Raw genomic sequence first — 24,812 nt, 5'->3', positions numbered from 1 at the left:
ACAGGTTTGTGTCAGATCTCCAGGATGTGGACCACGGTGAGAGTGTCAGCTGTTCTGTTGGTTCTGTTCATAAACAGTCCAGGTAAGCTGTCTCTACCATCGTCTTATTGGCATTATTTGATGTTTAACCCATTAAAACCGGGAAAGCATCTGTGTAACCACCATTGTTTTATACTTTGGCTTTTAAAAAATAGCAGATATTCAAGCTTATAACGTGTCACTTCGTGCCACACTGTGAGCTTGTAGATCTGCTATTTTGAAAATATCTTAATATCTTGAAAATGTGTGCATATCTTTGTATATATATATATTTTTTTAAAGCGAACATTTTTAATATTTGGTTTTGGGGGTCTGCGGCCAAATACATATAATTTTGGGGGTCCTTGATATGAAAAAGTTTGAGAACCACTGATATAGTGACAAAAAACTGTTAGGATTTAGAAGACATTTTTAGAATCGGTCTTTGGTCTTAATGGGTTAATATTCGATGAGGTTGCTATGACTACTAGTCTACTGTACACAGACCTCATTGTGGTGCATGGGTTCCAGTCTCATGACCTGTGTGTTTCTACCCTAACCCTAACCTTTTCATTTTTTCCCCTTTTTAAATTGTTTCTGGTGAAAAAAAGGCTTACCTAAAGTATACTAAATGCTTGTATACTTCAGCACATTATAGTGTTCTTTCAGCCAGACTAATAATTAGTATATTAGAATGTTAAAATGAAACAACTCTTTTTGTACTTTCCATATTATACTTATTCAAAGGTAATCAAAAAATAAATGTAATTGTGTTAGGTGTTTGTACCATAGCTAAATTGTAATTTAAGTATATTTAGATACAAGATACAAACATATAGTGCATTATGTAATTTAATACATGATGTGCATATACTTAGTAGTGAAATGAATATAAACGTGATGAAATATATATTACACTAATAGTTAGCAGACTCTGTAATATTGAATTTATTTAAATTACCAGAGTGGTACACAACATATCTCTATCAGGATATGACATGATAGAGCACAACACTAATACTTAAATATACTCTACTAAGATATTTTTTTTTGTAGAAATACATATCATATAATCATATTTGAACTGGGGACCCCCCAGTATAATCATATTTGAACTGGGGACCCCCTAAAATAATCATATTTGAACTGGGGACCCCCCACCCTGATAAGCACTTGGAGGAGTTGAGGCATTACATTTAGTTTGACTCGGTTCCACAGATAAATATTGTGAAAATAGCCGATCTACAAGCTCACAACACTTTGCGTTGCGAGGCGTTGTGAGCTTGTAGATCGGCTATTTTAAATTTTTGACCAGTTTTTATAGTTTGTTGATTACTTTTGATGCAGTAATGTAGTCTTTTTTTTCTTCTTTTTTTCAGGTATTAAAAATGTCTTAAAAGTCCTTAATTGTCACTTCACTGTCATGTGGGGACCCCCCTGGAGTAAACAAAAAAAGTTTAATCTGAAATACAATTGTATACAATATAGAGGGGGTCCGTACTTCATCTCTCTCTCAGCTAGGGGGTCCTTGGCCTGAAAACGTTGAAGACCCCTGAGCTAAAACATAAACCTTGGTTGTAAAAAAACAAAGTTGTCCTTTAAATGTTTGATGAAAAACTTGAAATTAACATACATTACTTTTACTATACTGTAAGTGTAAGTATATCTACACATTTAGAGGGATTTCAATATAATGTAAATACAAACTTGTAAATTGTTTTCGCTGGTACAATATTCATGTTTATTTCTCAAAATTGATCATACATGGTGTACATAGCAGTGCAACTCTAATTGTGTCCGCCAGGCCGAAGGTGGATGCCAGAGGAGAACAATCTCTGATACAAATGTTTCACATGGGCTTTTTATAGCGCCACCAAGAGGCCAATTTTTGCTAAACTATTTTTATTACTCCTACAGATTTAGTCCAAACATCACGCAAATTGGTACGCATTATTTTTATAGTCATTAAACCAAACAGATCTGTTTTTCATATTCCATCCTGATTGGCTAACATAACATTGGCTTCCAAAGTTTGCAGGAGTGGTTTTGAACAAAATGCCTCAAATCAAGAACAAAGCGTGCGATTGCCGTGAAACTTTGCACGCACATTACCACTAGGCCGAGGAAGAAATGCCACCCCTTATGTGTACCTATTTGCGTGATGTTTGGACAAAAATCTGTAGGATTAAATCGCAAATCGCAAAAATCGGGCTGCTGGTGGCGCTTTAACAGGCCGATGTGAACACCTTGGGGTGTTCTGCTCTGGCCTCTAGGGAGACTAGGGGACTGTGCACAGTTTCACACCGATAGGTCCAACAGTGCCGGAGATTAGCTACTCACAGACAGATGGACACACAGAAGGCCACACACACACGGACAGGGGTGTAAGCATACGCCTTTGGCCTGGCAGAGACAATTATTATAACTGTACAGTAAACTCCATGACATCTACAACACCTCCGACCACATCTCTTTCAGGAACACAGACCAGTGTCATCCTTCCACCGGCCGCTGATAATCGAGCATATGAGGGGAACATTCGACTGGTAAATGGAGGGTACTGTGCCGGCAGAGTGGAGATCTACTTCCGTGGAGGGTGGGGGACAGTGTGTGATGATAGCTGGGACATGAATGATGCCCGGGTGGTGTGTAGACAGGTAGGGTGTGGTGGGGCACAGTCAGCAATAACCAATGCAGGTTTTGGTCAGGGCAGTGGTTCCATCTGGTTGGATGAGGTCCGCTGCACAGGCAGCGAATCAATGCTTGCACATTGCCCATATCCAGGTTTGGGAATCCACGACTGTAATCACAGTGAAGATGCTGGCGTTATCTGTGATGGAGGTAAACATGAATATGTACTGCATTATGAGCTGGTGTGTTCCCAAAGTGTACTTTAAAATATTGCATACTTCTCAACCAGTTATTAAAGGGATATTTCACTTTTTAAAAAAATGTGGGTAATTTTATCGTCTACTCAGGCTTTTGAGAGCACCCCGGACAGTTTTTAAGTTGCTTGATTCAGTATTTAGATATTTGATATTCATTTTATCAGACACGCCCCCTTCCTATACAAACCCATTGTAACTTCAAACTCCATTTTAACCATGTTAGATTAATCGGAAACACCCGTCCTTGTTTCTGGTGATATTGTCCTTCTAATACGTGAGGAGACCGTGCTTTTTCAATTAATTTTTTCATTTATTTTCAATATTTCTTTTGGAAAATGAAAAAAACGTAATACAATAAAGATGAATATAAAATATATAAATACTGAATCAATCAACTGAAAAACTGTCTGGGGGCTCACAAAAGGCTGATAATTTTTGTATAAAAGGGAAATATCCCTTTAAGCACATTTTCATTTAGTGCTACCCTAATAAAAACTGTAAAAGGTATAGTATTTTTAGATGCATATACCTTTATTGGTCCCGTGGAGGCATTTCAGTTGCCTAGAGGCAGCACAGCAGTTAAGAGTTACAAAGTTACAGATAAAGAGTAAAGGAAAGTACTCTCGGATACAGCAATGCAAGAAATAACAATAAGAAGCACCATTAATAAAGAACAACAGTAAACAATTAGTAAACACTATGAAACTATCCTGCACTATGCTGAAAAAACAACAACAACACCAGGTTACAGTGTCCTCACAGTATCCCTGGTTATTCATAAATAAGTCTTTTTGGCATTGTAGTGGCTTCCCTTTCTTTCATATTTTAGTATTTCACATCATACTACTGTTATACGTACATACTAGTGGTTTGTTTGGTCTAAGTGTTGTTTTCCACTTCATACAGGAGCGACTCCAACATGGTATACTGCAGAACCTCCATGGCATACTACAGGCCCTGAACCTCCATGGCATACTGTAGACCCTGAACCTCCATGGCATACTACAGGCCCTGAAGATCCATGGCATACTACAGGCCCTGAAGATCCATGGCATACTACAGGCCCTGAAGATCCATGGCATACTACAGGCCCTGAAGATCCATGGCATACTACAGGCCCTGAACCTCCATGGCATACTACAGGCCCTGAAGATCCATGGCATACTACAGGCCCTGAAGATCCATGGCATACTACAGGCCCTGAAGATCCATGGCATACTACGGAACCTTCATGGCATACTACGGAACCTCCACCTACTACAACACCTTCAACGACTACAACACCTGATGAAGGTAAACCAATGCATACTGTAACTGAAATTATGACTGCTAACCACTAAACTAACCGCCGTGTTCCTATATGGCCACGTGAAACTATTTTATTTAATCGTTTTAAGTACTGTATGTTGTAAAGGTACTTTTACCTTACCACATTTACCTTACAATAGTACATGTCAATTTCAAGGTTTCATCGATTTTAAAATAAAATATATTTAATAGCTTTTAAAACATTACTTAGAAATACAGTATACATTGTCACGGTGCGTGTCAGGGAAGAGTGTTTGATTGATTGATTGAATACTTTATTAGTCAGAAAAACGGCAGGAGTTACAGTCAGACATTAAAGCTAAAAGGATAACACAAAAAAAAGTCCTCAAATTTCAAGTCCTGAAATTTCACTACAAAATAGAACATAATGACAGATCATAACAATATCAAGCTAAAAGTGTGTTTGGAAATCAATTAGCATAATAATGTAAAATAACAATTACCATTGTTTCAATTGTGTATTATCAATCAATACATTTTGAATGTAAATACAATAAACACTACTGAATTACAAATCTATATTTAAATGTGTTTTGAGAAATTTTATAGAGATAGTATACTTTAAAATGACATGCCGGCACCTTTCAACTAGTTTTTGTATTTAATATTTTATTTCGAAAGCCTAAACAAAACACTATTAGGTTAGATTTTGTGGCTATTAATAAAAGTATAAAATAATTTCTGCATTATACAGAGGCTAACCTTCTTCATTTCATATTTCAGTATTTCACAACAGTAATTATACTTCTAAACTAGTTTGACAACAATATCGTTACTGAATTATATTATGATTTTGCTCTTGCTGTCCTTACTCTGTTTCATGTCTTTGACCCATTACCTTCCTACTGTATGTTTCTCCTCTTTAATCCATCACCCTCCAGATCCTGAACTCATTTGTGGTCAGAGTCAAATCAAAATTGGTCTGAATCTATTTAGCCTGGAATCCTCTGGTTTGAATGGATCCTCTGGTCACCTGGCCGACCCGCGGTGCTCATCTTTCACAGAGCGTGATGGAACAGTGTGGTACCAAGTGGAACGTCAGGCTGATACCTGTGGGAACATATTGACGGTGAGGATTTGTCTGATAACTTGTTGCTGTTGTTACATGATTTGTTGGTTGTGAATCATATTTTTCTCAACAAAACAAGGTCTCGTCTTGTCATTTCCTCATCTCCTGTGATTTGTTATGTGTCCAGTTATTCACCTTATTCCTGGCAAGGCTAGGTAGGGCACCGCCTTTTTAGGAGACCGGAAGAAGGTTGGAGTCTATTCATTCCAATGGAAGAGTGAACATGAACACAGCTTTTGAACCATTCTTTAGCTCCAGGGTCACTGAAATAAATATTTGATGCCATCGCCACAATCCACAAAATGTTCCATACATTTCCATTTCACTTGTTTATCCTGTATGCTGTATGCTGATATGTATGAGATCACTCTCCTGGAAGAAATTGGTATCCCAACCCGCACATTTATTTTTTGTTTACTAAAGAGCTTGAGAGACAGGGAGACTGACATACAGTATGTATGGTTAATCTTGTGGTGGATACTTGGGCTTTGTGTCCAGCTGGCTAGATGATTCACTGAACTGACCATTCAGTTAACCTCTGTCTTTCAGACCAACAACACCCATGCCATCTACTCCAACAGTTTGTTTATCTATCCTGCAAATGATGTCCCACTTCCTGAGAGTTTTCCATTCTCCTGTGTCTATCCTCTGGAAACAGAGACCAGCCTAGATGTGGCTATCAGACCAAACCTTGAGTAAGAAACTTTTCAAAGTCGCTAATGACAGTTAGAACACAGTTAATTAATATATCTACATTAAAAGGTACTGTATAGTGTGCAGATGGATATTGAGGCCATTCTTACTGTAGCCTATCACGTTGCACCAAAATAGAATCCACAGTGCATAATTGTGTCATGCTAAATATCACACAGTCGAAAACAAGTCTAGGTCAAAACCTAGTATGGCTGTGATTTTAATTTGAAACAACGGATGCAGGCAAAGTGCGACACTCGTAACTTAGCTTTAACTTATAGCTTTATCCCATAACGTTATCAGTCAGTAAATGTTCAGGTTTTCTTGACAGTTTAGCTCATCCAGGCTGACAGGAACCAAGAGCCAGAGAAATGTAGTTGACCATGCAGCATAATTTAGGATAACAACATCCCATAGCCTGGTGGGACCGGGATGATTGCTCTGTGATTGGCTGGTTTGCTGTTAGGCCAAATTCATTTAATCATTCAGTGACTCACACCACAGGTTTACAGGTGTAAAGCAGTTGGTGAGATTTGTTTTTGTGCAGGTTGGTGTTTGTTGTTTCCATAAAAGAGAAAGGGAAGCAGAAGGGGCATGTACAGGGGGAGCAAGGGGAAGATAGAAATCAGATCAATATAAAACGCCAATGTATCTACATATTTACACGTAGTATATCTATATACTATAGCTGTATGTATCCTGAGGTTAGACATGCATGTGTGAGCATAGCAATGGGTACTGTGTGAACTGTACATGATATGGACATTAGTTAAGGTGCCAATAGAATAATAAATATCACTGTGTTGTTCAGTTCAGTCAAGGCAAACTTTATTAGTGTAGCACATTTTATATTTCTGAAATACTATATACAGTGCACAGGGGAAAAAATGATGTGTTCACTGGAAAATAATGAGAACTTTACATCTTTAAAAATCAACGCTATGTTAGCATGGTGCAGAATAGTAGATTACAGTTACAGTAACTGTATGTTTCGTTGACAGGCTTGAAGGTGCCATTTCAGGTGTGGGTTTACCAGCCAACGCCTCCATGTCCTTGTTCCAAAACTCCAACTACACAGAGCCTTACCCAGCAGGCTCAGTCACCCTGCCAGTGGGCTCTGCCCTGTATGTAGGAGTATCTGTAAGGGAAACAGATCCAAGGTTTGTGGTCGTTCTGGACGACTGTTATGCCACTCACTCCTCCAACTCTGATGACCTCATGCGACACTTCCTCATTCAAAACAAGTATGTTTCATTCTTTTGCCTCCACAGATGTTTGTTTCCACAATAAACAAGGAACAAAAGAGAGGATTAGGTGAGAGTAGCCTGGCTAAAACCAATGTATGGTACAGTGAGTTGTACCACTAGGTCTGAATAAGCTCCATTATGCAACGTTCAAATTGGCAGCAAAAAAAGGATTTGTCGCTTTGATTTTTCAATGGAAGACGCAGCAACACCAAGCAACAAAATGACGCCAGAAACTGAATGACGGGCTACAATTGATGCGTTTTCAACTTTTCTCCTGCCCAGCCAATGACGTGGTGAAGCTTCAATCAATCAAGTTTTTGTTTCACCATTTCCACTCACCTTCACTCTGCCCACCTTTTCTCCTGCATTCTGTCAATGGAACACGTTAACCAGTTCGCTGTGCTATTTAACCAGTTCCCTGTGCTATTTAACCCTATCCATGTCATTTATTGCAGTGTGACTTGAGCAATACTTCAACGGCGACTCTGCAGCAGTGTAGCTGGCCATGCTTGGTCGTTTTAGCTTTTGTTGCTGTCAGTATGAACGCAGCATTGTTTCAATGTTGCTTAACACATAAGAACGTATATGCTTATATACAATGTTCCTAGCCTGCCCATCGATTACATAAACCCTCACTAGAGATACAGATAAAAACAAATAAAACTAAAACTGGTGGCTAGGCTTAATCTAGGTGACTTGTTCAATTGAAAAAATGTGTCAGCTCGACTTGCATTTGCACTTTTTCAGAGAAATTCATCATTAGTTTATTAATATTAGTTTATGATTGAAATGATGACATTATAGAACATAAACTCATTTGATTAAAAGGGGGGGGGTATAATAGCGATGTCATGGTCGTACAATCTGACCCTTCCAGGTGTTCTACCAACCGTCGTCAAGTGAAAGTGGATGAGAACGGCTCTTCCCTCCAGGCTCGTTTCTCGGCCCTGCTCTTCCTGTTCCATGGAGACTACAGAGATATCTACCTTCACTGCAGCCTCCACCTGTGTGACCAGGGAGGCTCCTCATGTTCTCCTGTAAGTTTCACACTTTCTTTCCTAACGCTGCTGTTTCACACCAGACAGTTACAGTAAATCAATAGCACTGCAGGTGGTACAGGACGTGCTGTGAATAGGCCTATATAGATATAGAAACCTATGGCCTCTGCAGTTTATTGGAGCGACTTGTATCGCGGCTGCCATTTTGGAGAAGGCAAGCTTCCTGACTCCTGGCCAATCACAGAGCGTCTTTTCCGGGACTTGTCACAATCTAGTTGTATAACATTATCCTGTTATGTTTTTATACAACTTGATTCTGCCAAGTCCCGGAAAAGACACGCTGTGATTGGCCAGTAGTCAAGCTTGCCTTCTCCAAAATGGCGGCCGAGATACAGGCGCCTCAGAGCCGGAGGAGGAGTCTACCTTTATATGGGTATGGTTTTGAAGATCTGTTGTGATTCCTATTCGCTTGATTGTGTGCTTACTGCTATTCCTTCACCATTCACAGGTTTGCTCAGGGAGGCGTCGTCGCTCCGTTTCCACATCTGTACCCTTCAAACCCATCACCATCGGGCCAATCACCTGTGAGTATTGAAAACAAAAATATTTTAAGAATCCGATCTGAAATACTGACATGTCAGTAACGTTACAGTTGAACTAAATGTGTTTTCTCTTTTTGCTTTGGAACTGAAGGGGACAAGCTAGCAGTGTGAACCAGTGGACATCTTTTAATACCTCCACAATGTTCCATCTGTTAATTGACATTATTTTACATTACAGTATGACTTCAGGTGTCTTTTGATTCATATGTCTATAAAGGATAATACAGGGTATTCCAGATATGCATGTTTTTATAATGATTGATACAATTTCCCCTATATGATATTCACTTACTATTTGTCTTTTCTGGCAATTTTTCATTTCTCTTACAGATGTTTCTGATCAATAAACAAGATAATAAATAAATAAAATGCACAATGATGTGGTGAAATAGATTCATAATATTAACCATAACGTATTCTTTGTACTTTTACGTTTGTACTCTGAATTCAATAAACCATATGGACACTGTTTGAAAAAATCTAATAAAGTAAAATGCATGGTCATATCTGCACCTGTTTATTCAACTCCAAAATTCAACTGTTTTAAATTGTCTTTAGTTATCTCTTTAACCACAAAGTCTATATCATGAAGAAAGACATTTGACACATTTATACTGTTACGACCTTGAGGTCTTATTTATTTTATTTCTATGTGGAGTGTCTCTATGTGTTGTATTGTGTCTTCTCTGATTGTGACTGAGTTGTAAGTGGGTTTTGTGATTGGTGAAGTTTGTGTGTATGGGTTCCAGGTGTTGTGTGATTGGTGGTGTGTGTGTGTGTGTGTGTGTGTGTGTGTGTGTGTGTGTGTGTGTGTGTGTGTGTGTGTGTGTGTGTGTGTGTGTGTGTGTGTGTGTGTGTGTGTGTGTGTGTGTGTGTGTGCGTGCGTGCGTGCGTGCGTGTGTGCTTGCGTGTGTATGATGGGTTCCAGGTGCTGTGTGATTATTGGTGGACGTCAAAAATCTTTTCATGAAGAAAGACATTTGACATTTATACCGATATAAAAATGCATATGTACCCTAAATGTTAATAGAAAGGCTCTATAGTCCGGCAGCCAAATGGCCTTTTTTGGCTGAAGTGGGAAATGTGGTATGTTTTCTTTTTTGTATTTGGTCCAAAATATTGTATTGTACAATATATACATACATTCATGAAACTTGTATTATTGAAATGTAATGTAATCTATAGGCCTAGTGTATGATATTCAACTTTGTTGCTAAGAGCTGAGTATTGAGCAATTAGCATAATTTGCATAATTAACCATTTATTGGCCAATAAAAGTCCAACAGGGCTACGAATTTTTTTCTAAAAGTGGTTTCAGGTCATTCAATGCCTTAATAACAAATTCCCAACTGCTGACCCTCTTTGCTGACCTTTGAGTATTTTTCAGAATCAGGTAACTTTATTAGATTTTTGGAGGTTCCTATGGCCATCTTGCTGATATTGAGTTTTTCTTGGTGCTTAGTTAAATCTGTGTCTGCTTCTTCAAGGTTCAAGTCACAAATAAAACATTATAGGCTACAGATATTCAGTAATTATGGAAATATGTGAATGATCAATGGTGAAGTATATTCATACATATAATACAAACAATAACATGTATGTAGCCTCAATGTTTATAAAAGTGCTATCACAAGGTGATACTGACAAGCACTTCTATTTAAACATACATGAATCCTCACAACAGTAGATTATTCACAATACATAACGTAACATACTATACACAATACATAACATACAGTACTATACATACCGTAATACATAACATTTGGCAAAAATAGCTGATTTACAGGGTCAAAACGCCTCACAACCCTACGCGTTATGACCTTGATCAGCTATTTTCAGCAAATAGATTTGGTCAAGACTAGAGGCAAAAAGAAGCAGACCACGACCCCGGTGAAATAAGCAGGGTTTAAGTGGTTAATGGGAGATTGGTCTGTTAAAGGGTTAGTTCAGATTTTTGGACTTGAAGCCGTAGGAAATACTTGCCATTAATGCATTGGTTGCAAAGGTATTAATTGATTGCCCGAGTCCCGTGGTCAGAGTTCTGGTCCGGTTCTGATGAATATTAAGTAGTTCCGGTGATTTGTTGGGGCCACTCATAAAAAATAAATTCATCAAACAAACTAGCGTCATTTGTATTGTTGACCTATTTCTACTATATAGCGCAGGTTATATATATATATATATATATATATATATATATATATATATATATATATATGTATATAGGTCATGTGGCCTATTAGTCGCTTGTTTTGGGCTTGTTTTCATAGACCTGGCTGCTTATTTATCTCGCAATCTGGCAACACTGACAGTGCACCTTGTGAGAGAGAGAGAGAGAGAGAGAGAGAGAGAGAGAGAGAGAGAGAGAGAGAGAGAGAGAGAGAGAGAGAGAGTATGCTGCAGCAGCGCAGTGATTCTGGACACAAAAAATAGTACCATGTGACGGAGGGGTCAAATTTGAACGAAACCTGAGCTACATGGTAGAAATAGGTCAACAATACAATTTTTTTTTATTAATTTTTTTTTAATGTGTGGTCCCCACCAAATCACCGGAACTACTTAATATTCATCAGAACCGGACCAGAACTCTGTACCACGGGACTCGGGCAATCAATTAATACATCAATGGCAAGTATTTCCTACAGCTTTAAGTCCAAAAATCTGAACTAACCCTTTAAGCAACTGTAGTCACCCCAGTTTCCACTAGATGGTAGCAGAGTGTTTTGTCAAGTACAAAGTCAGTCAGTACCTTCAAGCACCTTAATGGTCTGTTCATTTCAATGTCAAAATAATGTACATGGCCCTGATCTGGGCAGTTGCATTGCCTAGCCCTAGAACTAGTTATAGTTCAATTGAGGTGCCTATCACAATGATGCTGTTGGCCAAAGTATATTATAGTTAGTTCTAAACTTATTTGTGGTTGAATTAAAAATAATAATATATATTATTATGGAAAATATTAATATCCAGACAGGGTGAAGTGTTGACAATGTATTGAAGAATATCTGAGCAGAAGAACAGCATTACAGATCATATAGCATCACGCTGGCAGCCCGTCGGGGCAGAATCCTCCTTGAGGTGTCATCTTTGACACCTCTTATACCCAGAGATGTTATCCTAAAGGCAAGGACATTTGCTATACTAACAGTACAATATACAGTAATGCTGACTGGTGAAGTTAAGAACATCCATGTATGTTTTATTGCTGAACCAGCTAGAAAGAGAATAGTGTGGAAATAGACATTAACAGTTGTTGAATGACACCAACAGGAGTTGTGACAAGACCCCTGCTGTGAAGCTAACACTCTATGGTCCAAATACAAGTATATGGAAATGGCATTCTAAAATTTCTATTACATTTTTTTTTTTTTTTTATAATTACAGGAGTTATCATGAAAAGCCATGCATTGTGTTTTTTATTGTATTAACTTGATGTATTTTTTTAGGTGGATACTGGTACTGTGTGTCCAGCTGACTAGATGATTCACTGGACTGACCATTCTTTTAACCTCTGTCTTTCAGTCCAACAACACCCATGCCATATACTCCAACAGTTTATTTATCTACTCTGAAAATTATCAAAATTTTAATAATCTGTATATTGAAACTATAGGATACCAGTTAAACAATGAACCTAACATCTATCAGCAAAACTGCCAACCAGTTAGGTATCCTACCCGACACCAGGGTTGACATTACTCATTGAAAGAGTAGGTAGACAACCACTGCAGATTTGTAACATACTGTACTTTACCATTTTAACAACTTCAAAAATAATTAAAATGTTGTTTTAACCACTTAACACTTTTAACTCGTTATGAATCGAATAATGTCACTGGTTGGGATTAGAGGTTGGTTGTTTGTGTGAAGGAGGAATCGAGTGCCGTTGCCCCGACGGCAGTCAGTTTCAGACTGATCTTTATAGTGTCGAGCTGCGGCTTCACAACCCGTTGTTGTCATGGATACGGAGGGAAGCGACCAATCCATGGGGCTGATCAATTCCCCTCGTGTGGACCAGCCGAGAGCCGACTGTCACTCCCCCGTGACCAGCTAACTCCAAAATGTTCATTTTTCAGGAAATGAAAAAAAGTGGAGTTAGGAGGTTTTGTTCATCATTGATAAGAACAGCTGAATGGACCTCCAAGCTCACAATGAGGTTGGAGGTCAAAAGGGGGTGGAGCCTGGAGGCAGCAAAACCAGCTAACTCCGGTGGAGTTAGCTGATTTAGCAGAAAGTTTGAGGATCCAATGGAGTTAGCTGGTTTTGTCAGAAGCGCTTTTTAATGCTTCAATGGCCCAAAATGGAGTTAGCTGGTTTCTGCCGGACAGCAAGTAAATACGGCTGGCCGTAACAACCATACAGATTGGTTAAAATAATATTTGATGAATTAAAATGAGTCCCAGATTGTTGCTTTAACTAAATCTAAAGACAACTCAAAGTACCCGGAGCTTCAGCAGACACCTCTTTATTCAACATGTATGCAGGAACCAGTATATTGATTACATAGACAGCAAAGTTTTATTCAGCTTAGACAAAGATGTTATGTTTTAGTCCTGTAGCAGAGGCCCTCAGATTTTGAGATACCCCCACCCGAGTTAGAACAAAACACAACCATGTTTTTTCTTATCTTTAGGGTCTCCCATTAATGAAATGGATTGTTGTGAAATTTTATTTTGGGGCAAAATTAGGTTTTTGGGCTATTCTTTAGAACTACCCCAATCTCTAAAAAAGGCAAATCCGAATAGGGCAAAGGTGACCAAAAATGCTATAACTTGAGAATGCTCACTCTTATCTTCATCAAATTTGCTGAGGTATGAACCAGGTGTCTACCCTACATCACCAAAGAGTCAGAATGTAATTTACATAAAGAAATACTGAAATATAGTCCTTTAAACATACCTTTAGTTTAGGCGGAAATTGTACTTTTGTAGTGAGGACTCCTCTACTTTCCCTCATTTAGAAAAGAAACATACATTTATGTCAAATAAGCTGTTACTGCATAGCCTAAGATGCTATTAAACAATAACCAGTGGTTGTATGGAGAGATCTAGTACAGTTTTATTGCAAATGAGACTTCTTTAGACATACCCCTAATCACAGTATTCCATTTGTGTAATGCTTCTCTGTATTGAGGCCTGCAATTCTCCACACTATGAAACATGAAACTATGAAACACACACAGCAATCATGTGTGAGTGTGATTGAATATGGTGCTGTACTTTGCTCACATACATAATTGCCTCAACATTGCCTGAAATGTTGCCCCAAAATCACAAGAATAGATATTCAGGGAGGGTTAAACAATGCCAACTGAGAAGGAATTTGACTTTTAATTTGATTTGGACTTTTATTTGGTGTATATAAAGTACAAAAAGTAAAGTGTTATTCCAATACTTTTTGTAGTATTAGGTGTAAAAGTTTACCAAAGTTTGACCACTTTTAAGGTGTTATTTTCAAGATGGTTTCCAAGATGGCCAAAAAAACATTAAAATAGCTTAATTCCTTCATTATGTATCCTAGACAAGTACGTTGTGTGTCTAATCCCATGTTTTGGGGGCCTGGGAATCCATCCACTGGACCAAATTGCAGAGATACAATTAGATCATTGTGAAATCCAATATTTTGTGACTCTATTAAAACACTCTGAAATGGTCACCGCTTAACTAATTATATAATAAATCTCCAACTACTTATATTTCTTTTTTACTGGAACAAGGCTTCAAGATATTATATATCCTCAAAACACAACAAAACTGATAGTCACAATTTGCAGTAATTCAGAAGGTGGTGGCAGAGAATATTGTCAGTTGATAGATGATTGACTATACACCCCACCCCAAAAAAAATTCTTGCATTATGAACCAATCTCTCTGCACCCCTCCCCTTACCTACCCAACTGCATAACTCCTCCCCTACATACACGAGAATATTTATTTTTCTCGTGGACAAGCGCAGTGTCATCTTGAAAAACATTAAATAGATGTTTTAACACATTATGAAGGCAATCAGTGTGAGTGTGCAAAGAGGGGTGGGGGTGGTTATGGAGGTTAGTGTAGAGCTGTCAGAACCGAGTATCTACTGGGTGCCTAGACAGAGGGGAGTATGGGGGGTGGGTCTGGTCTAGAGTTTAGTGGGCCTAGGGTTCCCCTCAGGTGGGTAGAGGGGAGTATGGGGGTCACTGGATTGCTCCCTGGGCACTTGGAGCGCAGAAGAGCAAAGTTAGGAGCCAAGGAGACCCTGAGCTTCTCCTGTCCCCCATGTCCGACGTGCAAAACCTCCAACAGAAATGATTCACCATTTCAACGAAGACAGTTTTGCAAACGATGCATGAAAGATAAACTTGTATCTTTGCCAGATCTCACTCCAAGTGGCTTAGGGAGCCTGCGCTCTCCTCGTTCTCAGCTCCTCCAAAAGCAAATTAGCATTTGGGATACAAACAATTTCTAAGTCACGGCACGCTGGAGGACGGAGTGAGGAGGAGGCAGAAATTAAGGTATTGGAATTTAGCTAATGCGTGAGGCTGAGAGAAGTGTCCCTATGTCGCCTGGCTCACTGGATAGTCCCACTGGTCCCAAGTGGACCTCCACGCTGGCTCCCGAGATAGGCACTCCCGAGATAGGCTCTCTTGAGTTAGCATAGGTAGTGAGGACAGTCCCCAGTGGTGGTGGTTGTAAGACCTCCACATGTTGCAAGACTGTGTCATATACATATGTATGTATGCTGGCCCCAAATGGACCTCCTGGCGGGTCTGGCTGGCTCCTATGCCCGAGATAGGCACTCGTGAGTGGGCATAGGCGTTCGTGAGGAGGGTCGGCCCCCCCCCTTTAGTGGTGGTTGTAAGACCTCCACGTGGTGGTGCATGACTGTGTGTCAGGCACACAAGGGTGTATGTCGGACTGGCTCACAGGAGAGTCGGTGGTGGCTGACCATTAATATTCCCCCCAGTGACTTATCATTATGGCTCAGAGCATCCTCTCCCCTCTCCTCTCCTCTTAGTCTCAGGAATAAGGAGATGTTTGTGACAAGCACATCTGCACCTTATCCACGTCACACTCCTCCACCACCCCTGCCTTTTTTTTAGTGTAGCGTTGTGAGCTTGTACATCGGCTATTTTCACAATGTTTGCCTCTTTCTTACCTAATATTTGAGAGAATATTGAGTCTTAAGAGTAATTCAATTGTAACTTTAGAAATGTGCAGATACCCTGTATACACTTATACTGTATGTTGGTTTGTTTACTGTTGAGTGAGAAAACAATGTTGCACATCAAGCTAACCATTGTATAGATTTGTATTATATACCGGGAGCAGTATGGGTTAGCGCCCCAGGCTGTGTCTTCCGTGAGGAAGAAACCCACGGTGAGGCCTTTAGGAGGGCCATTCCAGCAAACCGCAAGTGGAGCTAATACCATTAGATGGCCCAATCTAGTGGTATCGACCCAAGGAACCATCACGCCAGAAGGAAATGTTTGGATCGGGGCGGTGCACCGGATCTGGCGCAGCGCTCAGGTCCTGGACCTGGTGAGACGAAGGAGGAGCCCGGCCAGGAGACAACCCACAGAGCCTAGTCCCTCCACATGCCAGAGCCTCCCCGTGTTCAGGCAGAGTACTTCCGGAGAAGCGGACTGAGCGGCCCTGTCTTTCCCTATAGGACTGACCGTGGGTAGCTACCTGGGATGTAAGTTGGGGCTTGATCAACCCCGGCTGGGTCACCTGGGCGAGGGTGTATGTTGCGAGATCCGAAACACCCTATGACCCCAGGCTACAACACTGATGATACATCCCAGGTGCATCCATGTGATGTATTCTTTATAGCCAGTCTATCACATTGGCAGCCATGTTTTTACAAATGTCACAGTACCACCCAGTAATAATTAATTTATTCCTTATTCGTATCAAAATAAATCTTGAAAGCTTCAACAGAATGTGAATTACATTAATATATCTACTGTTGATGAATTCACCAATCCTGGGCATTCTGGCATGTAGAAAAGGGAGAAATGTCGAATTACATTGTTAAATATGATTATAACCAATTGCTTTAATATATGATTGTACTTAAAATCACTTGACTATAATTTATATATGCTAATTGGATTCCTAGATCACCAAAACATGGGGTTAGGCACCAAAATTACTTGTGTAGGGTAAATAATGAAGGAGTAATGGGCTTTTAAGGAACTGGTGGCGGCCATCTTGGAAATTTGACATTTCTAATGATCAGATTTTGGTAAACTTTTGATATGTTATTAAGTACACCTGATACTACAATAAACCATTGAGAAACCTATTGTTCTAATTATTTTTGGGTCAAACCATATTTGCACCCACCTATAATGTTTTATTTCCAGAGAAGGGGTATGTCTAAAGAAGTCTCATTTGCAATAAAACTGTACTAGATCTCTCCACACAACCACTGTTTATTGTTTAATAGCATCTTAGGATATGCAGTAACAGCTTATTTGACATAAATGTATGTTTTTTTTCTAAATGAGGGAAAGTAGAGGAGTCCTCACTACAAAAGTACAATTTCCGCCTAAACTAAAGGTATGTTTAAAGGACTATATTTCAGTATTTCTTTATGTAAATTACATTCTGACTCTTTGGTGATGTAGGGTAGACACCTGGTTCATACCTCAGCAAATTTGATGAAGATAAGAGTGAGCATTCTCAAGTTATAGCATTTTTGGTCACCTTTGCCCTATTCGGATTTGCCTTTTTTAGAGATTGGGGTAGTTCTAAAGAATAGCCCAAAAAACTAATTTTGCCCCAAAATAAAATGTCACAACAATCCATTTCATTAATGTGAGACCCTAAAGATAAGAAAAAACATGGTTGTGTTTTGTTCTAACTCGGGTGGGGGTATCTCAAAAACTAAGGGCTTTTTTGAGGACTTGCTACAGGACTATTTCAGACGTAGGTATTCAACATGTAGAGATAGTTATTATCTCATCTGGTTGGCAAACTATGTTCAACTATGTATGTCCAATAATTATACGTTTAGTTTACCCAACAACACCTTATTGTCTAATCTCCAACAAACTAGCCTTGATGTGTCCAACTATAAAGAATACATCACATGGATGCACCTGGGATGTATCATCAGTGTTGTAGCCTGGGGTCATAGGGTGTTTCGGGTCTCGCAACATACACCCTCGCCCAGGTGACCCAGCCGGGGTTGATCAAGCCCCAACTTACATCCCAGGTAGCTACAAACGGTCAATCCTATAGGGAAAGACAGGGCCACTCAGTCCGCTTCTCCGGAACTACTCTGCCTGAACACGGGGAGGCTCTGGCACGTGGAGGGACTAGGCTCTGTGGGTGGCCTCCTGGCCGGGCTCCTCCTTCGTCTCACCAGGTCCATGACCTGAGCGCTGTGCCAGATCCGCTGTAACATTGTCTAACCCTTCACAATATCACCTAAAAGGAAGTTAAATACCTCACAGTAGCCTATTGTCTGGTACAGGTCAGTGCACCCGGCCTTGTCAGTCAGGGGGACATGACACAATAGATCTTCACATCTCTCATCTTTATCCCTCAAACTGACTCCTAAAATAATAAACTTAAAACATACAAACGATTATTTGGGGCTATATAAGGTCCTTCTTAAAGATAGGTTATCTGGGATGAACCTTTGATCTAGTCTGTTTAAACTTTGGTTCATCTGTAGTAGAGCCATCTCCAGTGATGTCAAGTGTCACTCAATGCAGAATTGGCTGCGAGTTGAGCTTAACTTTTTGTGACTCCCTGCTCTCAATGATCTGCCTGCTTCCATAGAAAATGCATGATGATTGGGAATGAATGAATGAATGAATGAATGAATGAATGAATGAACGAAATAGGTAAATACATACTTACATACATACATACATTTGATTATTTGAGTCAGTCTGGTCTCAGGCATGACACAGTGAACATGGGCACAATGCTGCTGGTGGAGCTCTGCCCTAAACCCAGTCTGTTTATCTCTAGACTGTTTGCTTGCTAGAAAGCCTCTAAGTGTATTGTTTTGTATGTTTTGTTATTACATGTTTTTAATTATAATTTACATAATTGTTTCAACCTTTTTGAAAATAAATCTGTATTATTGAAATATTTGGTTTTATTATGTCCAGTATCCACCTAGCCCTCATCAGAACAAACTCTGTTGGGCACATAAACATTTTAAAGGGATATTTCACTTTCAAACATGTTTGGGTCACGTCTACTCTGGCTTTTGTGAGCACCCCGGACAGTTTTTAAGTTGCTTGTTTCAGTATTTAGATATTTTATTTTATCAGACACGCCCCCTTCCTATACAAACCCTATATCAAACTCCATTTGAACCATGTTAGATTCATTGAAAACACAAATCCTTGGTTCTGGTGACTGATATTGTCCTTCTAATATGTGAAGAGTACATTTTTCAATAACTTTTTTCATTTATCTTTTAAAAAGAAATTCAGAGAATAAAATAAATGAAAAAAACGTTTTGACCCAGAAGTCAATCATCTCTTTGGGACAGTCTACTGATCATTCCCACCAAGTTTCACCAAAATCCACCCATCTGTTCTTGATTTTGATCTTGACTTTTAGAGTTCACTTCATCACTTTGGGGCAGACTGTTTATTGACCATTTCCACCAAGTTTCACAAAAATACACTTACAGCATCAGGAACACTCATCTGTACTCAAGTTGTTTCACTCACTCACTCACTCACTCACTCACTCACTCACTCACTCACTCACTCACTCACTCTGTGTGTGTTTAAAACTAATGTTTTAAACAAGAACAGACTAAAAAACAATCGATTGCTTTTCTTGAATCGTTAAAACCATGATTGTTCTTGAGCCTTAATCAGCTTCATGTTGTCATGTATGTGGTCAGTAGACAGAAACATCCTCAATGTTAGTTTAACATTTCTTACAGATTTCAATTTTACAGTTTTAAATTAACAGGATTGTAGCTATCTTATCTTCTGTTGCAATTGGGCTGTTTATCACCTCGTTCAGATGGCACTCCCCATTCCAGCACACCCATTGGTGAATATGTTACATCAATGGCCTACACTTGTACTTGGAAGGGCAAACTGTTGAAGACTGTCATTGAGACTGTCATTGATTGTCATCAAAGGTATAGATGGGTTTCCGCGCGACGTCATCACAGAGCAGAGTGTGCGATCTGCGCATGCGGGAGGTAGAACGACCCGGAAGTGCCATTCACTCTATTGTTATTTTCGGGATTTAGATAGGCATAATGCTGCTATTATAGGCATAATAGGCATAATGCTGCTATTATATACAGACAGATCCAACTTCCGACAAATCATTTTTATTGAGTAAAGAAGATATTACAAACTGCATCATTTAATCTACTTTCATTAAACCCGGTGAAGACCATTTATTTTATCAATGTGCAATGGCCAGAGCTGCTGCGGGTAATAGCGCCCTCTACAGGCTCTTCCCTCCACTGCGCGCGCATCATCCTCTCATGTTTACCAACGGGAAACCCATCTATACTCGCCTTCAATAATCTGTGGTACCGTAAAAAAAAATTACCCCGGGATGTATTGTTGTGAAATACGTTTATACGTTTTGTTAGTGAATAATGTATTTGCTGGCTTTGATTTCAATCAATAAGTAACTGATTAACAATCTATTTTATTGTCTTTTATTATTGAGTCTATCCTGCTTTCTGTGAAGAACATTGTGCTTTGTGTGTTGTTGGTGATTATTATACTGTGAGTAACCTTTGCCATCATATGAATTTACCATTTCCATTTTCCTGATAGTCATATGGCCCTAACAAAGTCAATATAAGCAAATAAATTATCAGCTCCAGGTTGTATCTTCAAACACAACGTCTGCAAGGTAAGAGAATAAGACATTATTTTTGATTGGCACCAGACTATTAATGGAATTTTGTATGTTCTGGCCCTAATGTTTTAATTGGTGATTTCTGTATATATTGAAAAGACAATTTGCTATATTTGCAATGAACCAGTGATGTTTAAATATACTTTGTTTTAAGACATTTTCAACAGGTTTGAGTCAGATCTCCAGGATGTGGACCATGGTGAGACTGTCAGCTGTTCTGTTGGTTCTGTTCATACAGAATGTCACTGGAAACATCACAGGTAAGCAGCCTAACGTCCTCTTATTGGGATAGATATGATGTTTAACATTAATAATAGTACAGAGTCCTGGTTGGTATGACTACTACAGTGTATATCAGAGACCTTATCGTGATGCATGGCTTCTACACCTGCTTTTTTGTTCTTTTGTTTTCTTTGTTTTCTTTTCTTTTTATATGAATATTATTTATCATGCTACCCTGGTGGGAAAATTACATCCTAAAGTATACTAAATGTTAGTATAATACAGCACATTGTACGATTGCAGTGTACTTTCAGCCAGACTAAACATAATAGAGTATATACTTCAAGTGTGTTAAAATGGAACAACTCTTTTTATACTTACAGAATTATAATTAAGTTGTAAAAAAACAAACTATTATAGGATATACCATGTAGAATTTGACTTGTAAAGTCAAATTCTAAATAGTACAACTTACCAGTGCAACTGTAATTTCAGTATTGATTATTATAACTTTACAGTAAACTCCATGACATTTACAACACCTCCGACCACATCTCTTCCAGGAACACAGACCAGTGTCATCCTTCCACCAGCCGCTGATATTCGATCATCAGAGGGGAACATTCGACTGGTAAACGGAGGGAACAGCTGTGCCGGCAGAGTGGAGATCTACTTCCGTGGACAGTGGGGGACAGTGTGTGATGATGCCTGGGACATGGATAATGCCCAGGTGGTGTGTAGACAGTTAGGATGTGGCAGGGCACAGTCAGCAACAGTCACTGCACATTTTGGTCAGGGTAGTGGTCCCATCTGGTTGGATGATGTCCAATGCACAGGACGTGAATCAAGGCTTGCACAGTGCCCAAATAGAGGTTTGGGAGCCCACGATTGTACTCACCCTGAAGATGCTGGTGTTATCTGTCAGCCAGGTAAACACATGTTTACTTAAGTAAAAGTTTGGTATTAAAAATGTACTCGAGTAAAAGTGCAAAAGTATTGGCATCAAAATATACTTAAAGGTTTCATGACATTCATTTTCATTTTTATTTTTATTCTCGTTTTTTCTGCTTTGTTTTATGACCTCAATTACAGGGGGGGGGGGGGGGGGGAACAACAACAACAATTGCATTTACAATATATTGAAATCAAGTATGACGTAAATGTACTTGAAAAAGTATACTACCCTATAGTAAAATGTTTTGTGTATGTTTTATTTAAAAATAATAATAAATAAATAATGTAAATAGAACACTAAACACTAATTTATGATAGAAGAGTGTACTTTAAAATATTGCATACCTTTCAACCAGTTATTAAGCACATTTTCATTTAGTGTTCCACTGATAAAAACTGTAAAAGGTAGCATTTATACTTTATTGGTCCTGTGGGAGAATTTCAGTCGCCCAGAGGCAGCACAGCAGTCATATTTTAGTATTTCACATCATATTAGTGGTTTTTTTGGTCTGAGTGTTGTTTTCCACTTTCTACAGGAACGACTACTACAACACCCACTACAACACCCACTACAACACCTACTACAACACCTACTACAACACCTTCAACGACTGCAACACCCGATGAAGGTAAACCAATGCATACTGCAACGGCATTATGAACCACTGTGTTCCTATATGGCAGGGGTAGGCAACCTTAGGCACGGGTGCCAACATTGGCACAGGGGAGGGTGATCACTGGCACCCTGGCATAAGTGTGTAAGAGAGGTTTTTTTATTTTAAAATTAAATATTCAAAAAAGGGGTTTAGTCAGTTAAATTAAGTCCCCTCACATTACATCCCGCATATCATTCTACATTCATTCAAACGCCTAACACTGACTGGGGAGGGAGTCTGGGAGATAGTTGGGTTATTGCTCTGATGATCATTACATCCTGATAAAGAAGAAGAAAAAAAGGTTGTTACGTCAGTAGGATATGGACAATCAAAATCAGTTGGAAATATTACATTTTGATGTGGTGTCATAATTAAGCTTAATGTTGACAAGGCACACTGACTATCAAGAAAATTAAAACATGGCACTCATGGCACTTTTCAAATGTATAAAACTAGAAGTAGACAAGAACGTCTAGTACCCCCCCCCCCAAAAGAAAATATCGTTTGGGGGTACAAAATCATGGGATAAAAAAAAAAACCCAGAGGGTCCGCCCCCCCCCCCCCCCCTTAGGGGTCCCTGGAGACCCTGGGGTCTCCAGGGACCTACAGACATGGCGAAGGAAAACTGTAAAGCCACAGCCACGCATGCAAGATGTTGCACATGAACTCTGCAGCCGCACTGAGGCGCTCCAACACAAACACTCGGACATGAAGCTTCACACAACAAACATCAGCAGCACACACAACATTCACCACAATGACAAACAAATTACGTCCGCGCAAAAATAAGCGAGGGCTCGCTTATTTTGGGGTTCAAAAATCGTGGGATAAAAATTTCCCCCAAAAAAGTTTTTAAATTTTTTAAAATAATTTTACTTGAGTCTTGGGACCCCCGCGAAACATCGCGGACCCCCGTGAAACATCGCGGACCCCATCGGCTGTTTTTTTTTTTTTCATGAAGAAATGTCCCCCAAAAAAGTTTTTAATTTTTTTGAAATAATTTTACTCCCAGGGGGTCCGTGGATCCCCTGGGAGTCTTGGGACCCCCGCGAAACATCGCAGACCCCCGTGAAACATCGCGGACCCCATCGGCTGTTTTTTTTTTTTCATGAAGAAATGTCCCCCAAATTTTTTTTTTAATTTTTTTAAATAATTTTACTCCCAGGGGGTCCGCGGACCCCCTGGGAGTAAAATTATTTAAAAAGTCTTGGGACCCCCGCGAGACATCGCGGACCCCCGTGAAACATCGCGGACCCCATCGGCTGTTTCTTTTTTTTTCATGAAGAATGATCGTTTTTCCCCTTCAGCCAATTGCAGTGCATTTTTGCCACCTCCGCGACTAATGTGACGCAACGGGACTTTTGAGATGGCCATGCCCAAAATAGGTTGCCTTATTCGGATACATGCGTGTGACTGCCCGCCCCTGCCGGTTCTCTGAATTTTTATTTTTAAATAGGCTCTGTCATGATTAATTGACCACACAGTGAAACAACTAAATTCTATCCAAACGATATCTTATAAGTAAATTCCGTGCCTCAAAGAAGAAGTTTGAGAGCTTTTTGAAGTTCTAAAACAGCTGAGAAAAGTGCGGAGAAAACTGCCCACAGAAACAATGGCTGCCGTTCGTGTTTGGTCGGCTGCACTGAGGCTGCACTCGGATCCATTCGGGCTCACTCGAACTCGCCACCTGATTGGCCAACTTTTGCTGTCAATCACAGAACGATGAGCGACGACGCTGATAGCCTCGGAGAGTGAGGTTGGGTTGCCATGTCCAGGTGTTGTAAGCGTGAAGTGGGTGTAAATTGGTTAGAGAAAGTGCGTCGACGGATGCGCAGTGCGCAGCTTTGTGTTTTTTCAGGAAGCTGGTTGCTTGTTGCTCGCGCACAATCTGGCAACAGCGGTGAAAGACGAAGTCAAACCAGTGAAATCAAACCAGTTAAAGACAAGTCAAACCCGTTACCTCTCGCGCATGCGCCTGCATGCCAATTGTAGTATAGATGTATAAAAATATTTTGAAAATAGCAGATCTACAAGCTCACAATGTGTCGCATCGCAAAACACTATCAAGTTAGATTTTGTGGCTATTGATAAAAGTATAAAAGTATGTCTGCATTATACAGAGGCTAACCTTCTTTATTTCATATTTCAGTATTTCCCAACAGTAATTATACTTAGGCTATAGAAAGTCATTTTCCTCTTGCTGTCCTTGCTGTTTCATATCTTTAACCCATTACCTTCCTACTGTATGTTTCTCCTCTTTAATCCACCACCCTCCAGA

The 24,812-nt window shown here is 39.6% G+C and overlaps 1 protein-coding gene across 2 annotated transcripts in view; it reads left to right on the top strand.

The window, feature by feature from the left end:
- The window catches only part of LOC308084593 (uromodulin-like), a 53,966-nt gene that overhangs the window by 26,242 nt on the left and 2,912 nt on the right, over nt 1-24,812 (top strand). The window contains exons 8-9 of one of the 2 annotated variants that reach the window (XM_080427321.1): nt 8,751-8,826; nt 8,936-9,196. The exons of the other annotated variant lie outside the window; for it this stretch is intronic. Of the exons in view, the coding sequence (XP_080283447.1) occupies nt 8,751-8,826; nt 8,936-8,955 (96 nt within the window). The 3' untranslated portion in view covers nt 8,956-9,196. Of the gene's footprint in view, nt 1-8,750; nt 8,827-8,935; nt 9,197-24,812 lie in introns of those variants that run through there. 2 annotated transcript variants of the gene reach the window in all.

Source organism: Gymnoscopelus braueri (genome assembly GCF_963280865.1).
Source record: "Gymnoscopelus braueri genome assembly, chromosome: 4".
Taxonomy (NCBI): Eukaryota; Metazoa; Chordata; class Actinopteri; order Myctophiformes; family Myctophidae; genus Gymnoscopelus; species Gymnoscopelus braueri.
Note: the sequence above shows the minus strand (reverse complement) of the source record. Positions and strands in the feature narration are given on the sequence as shown.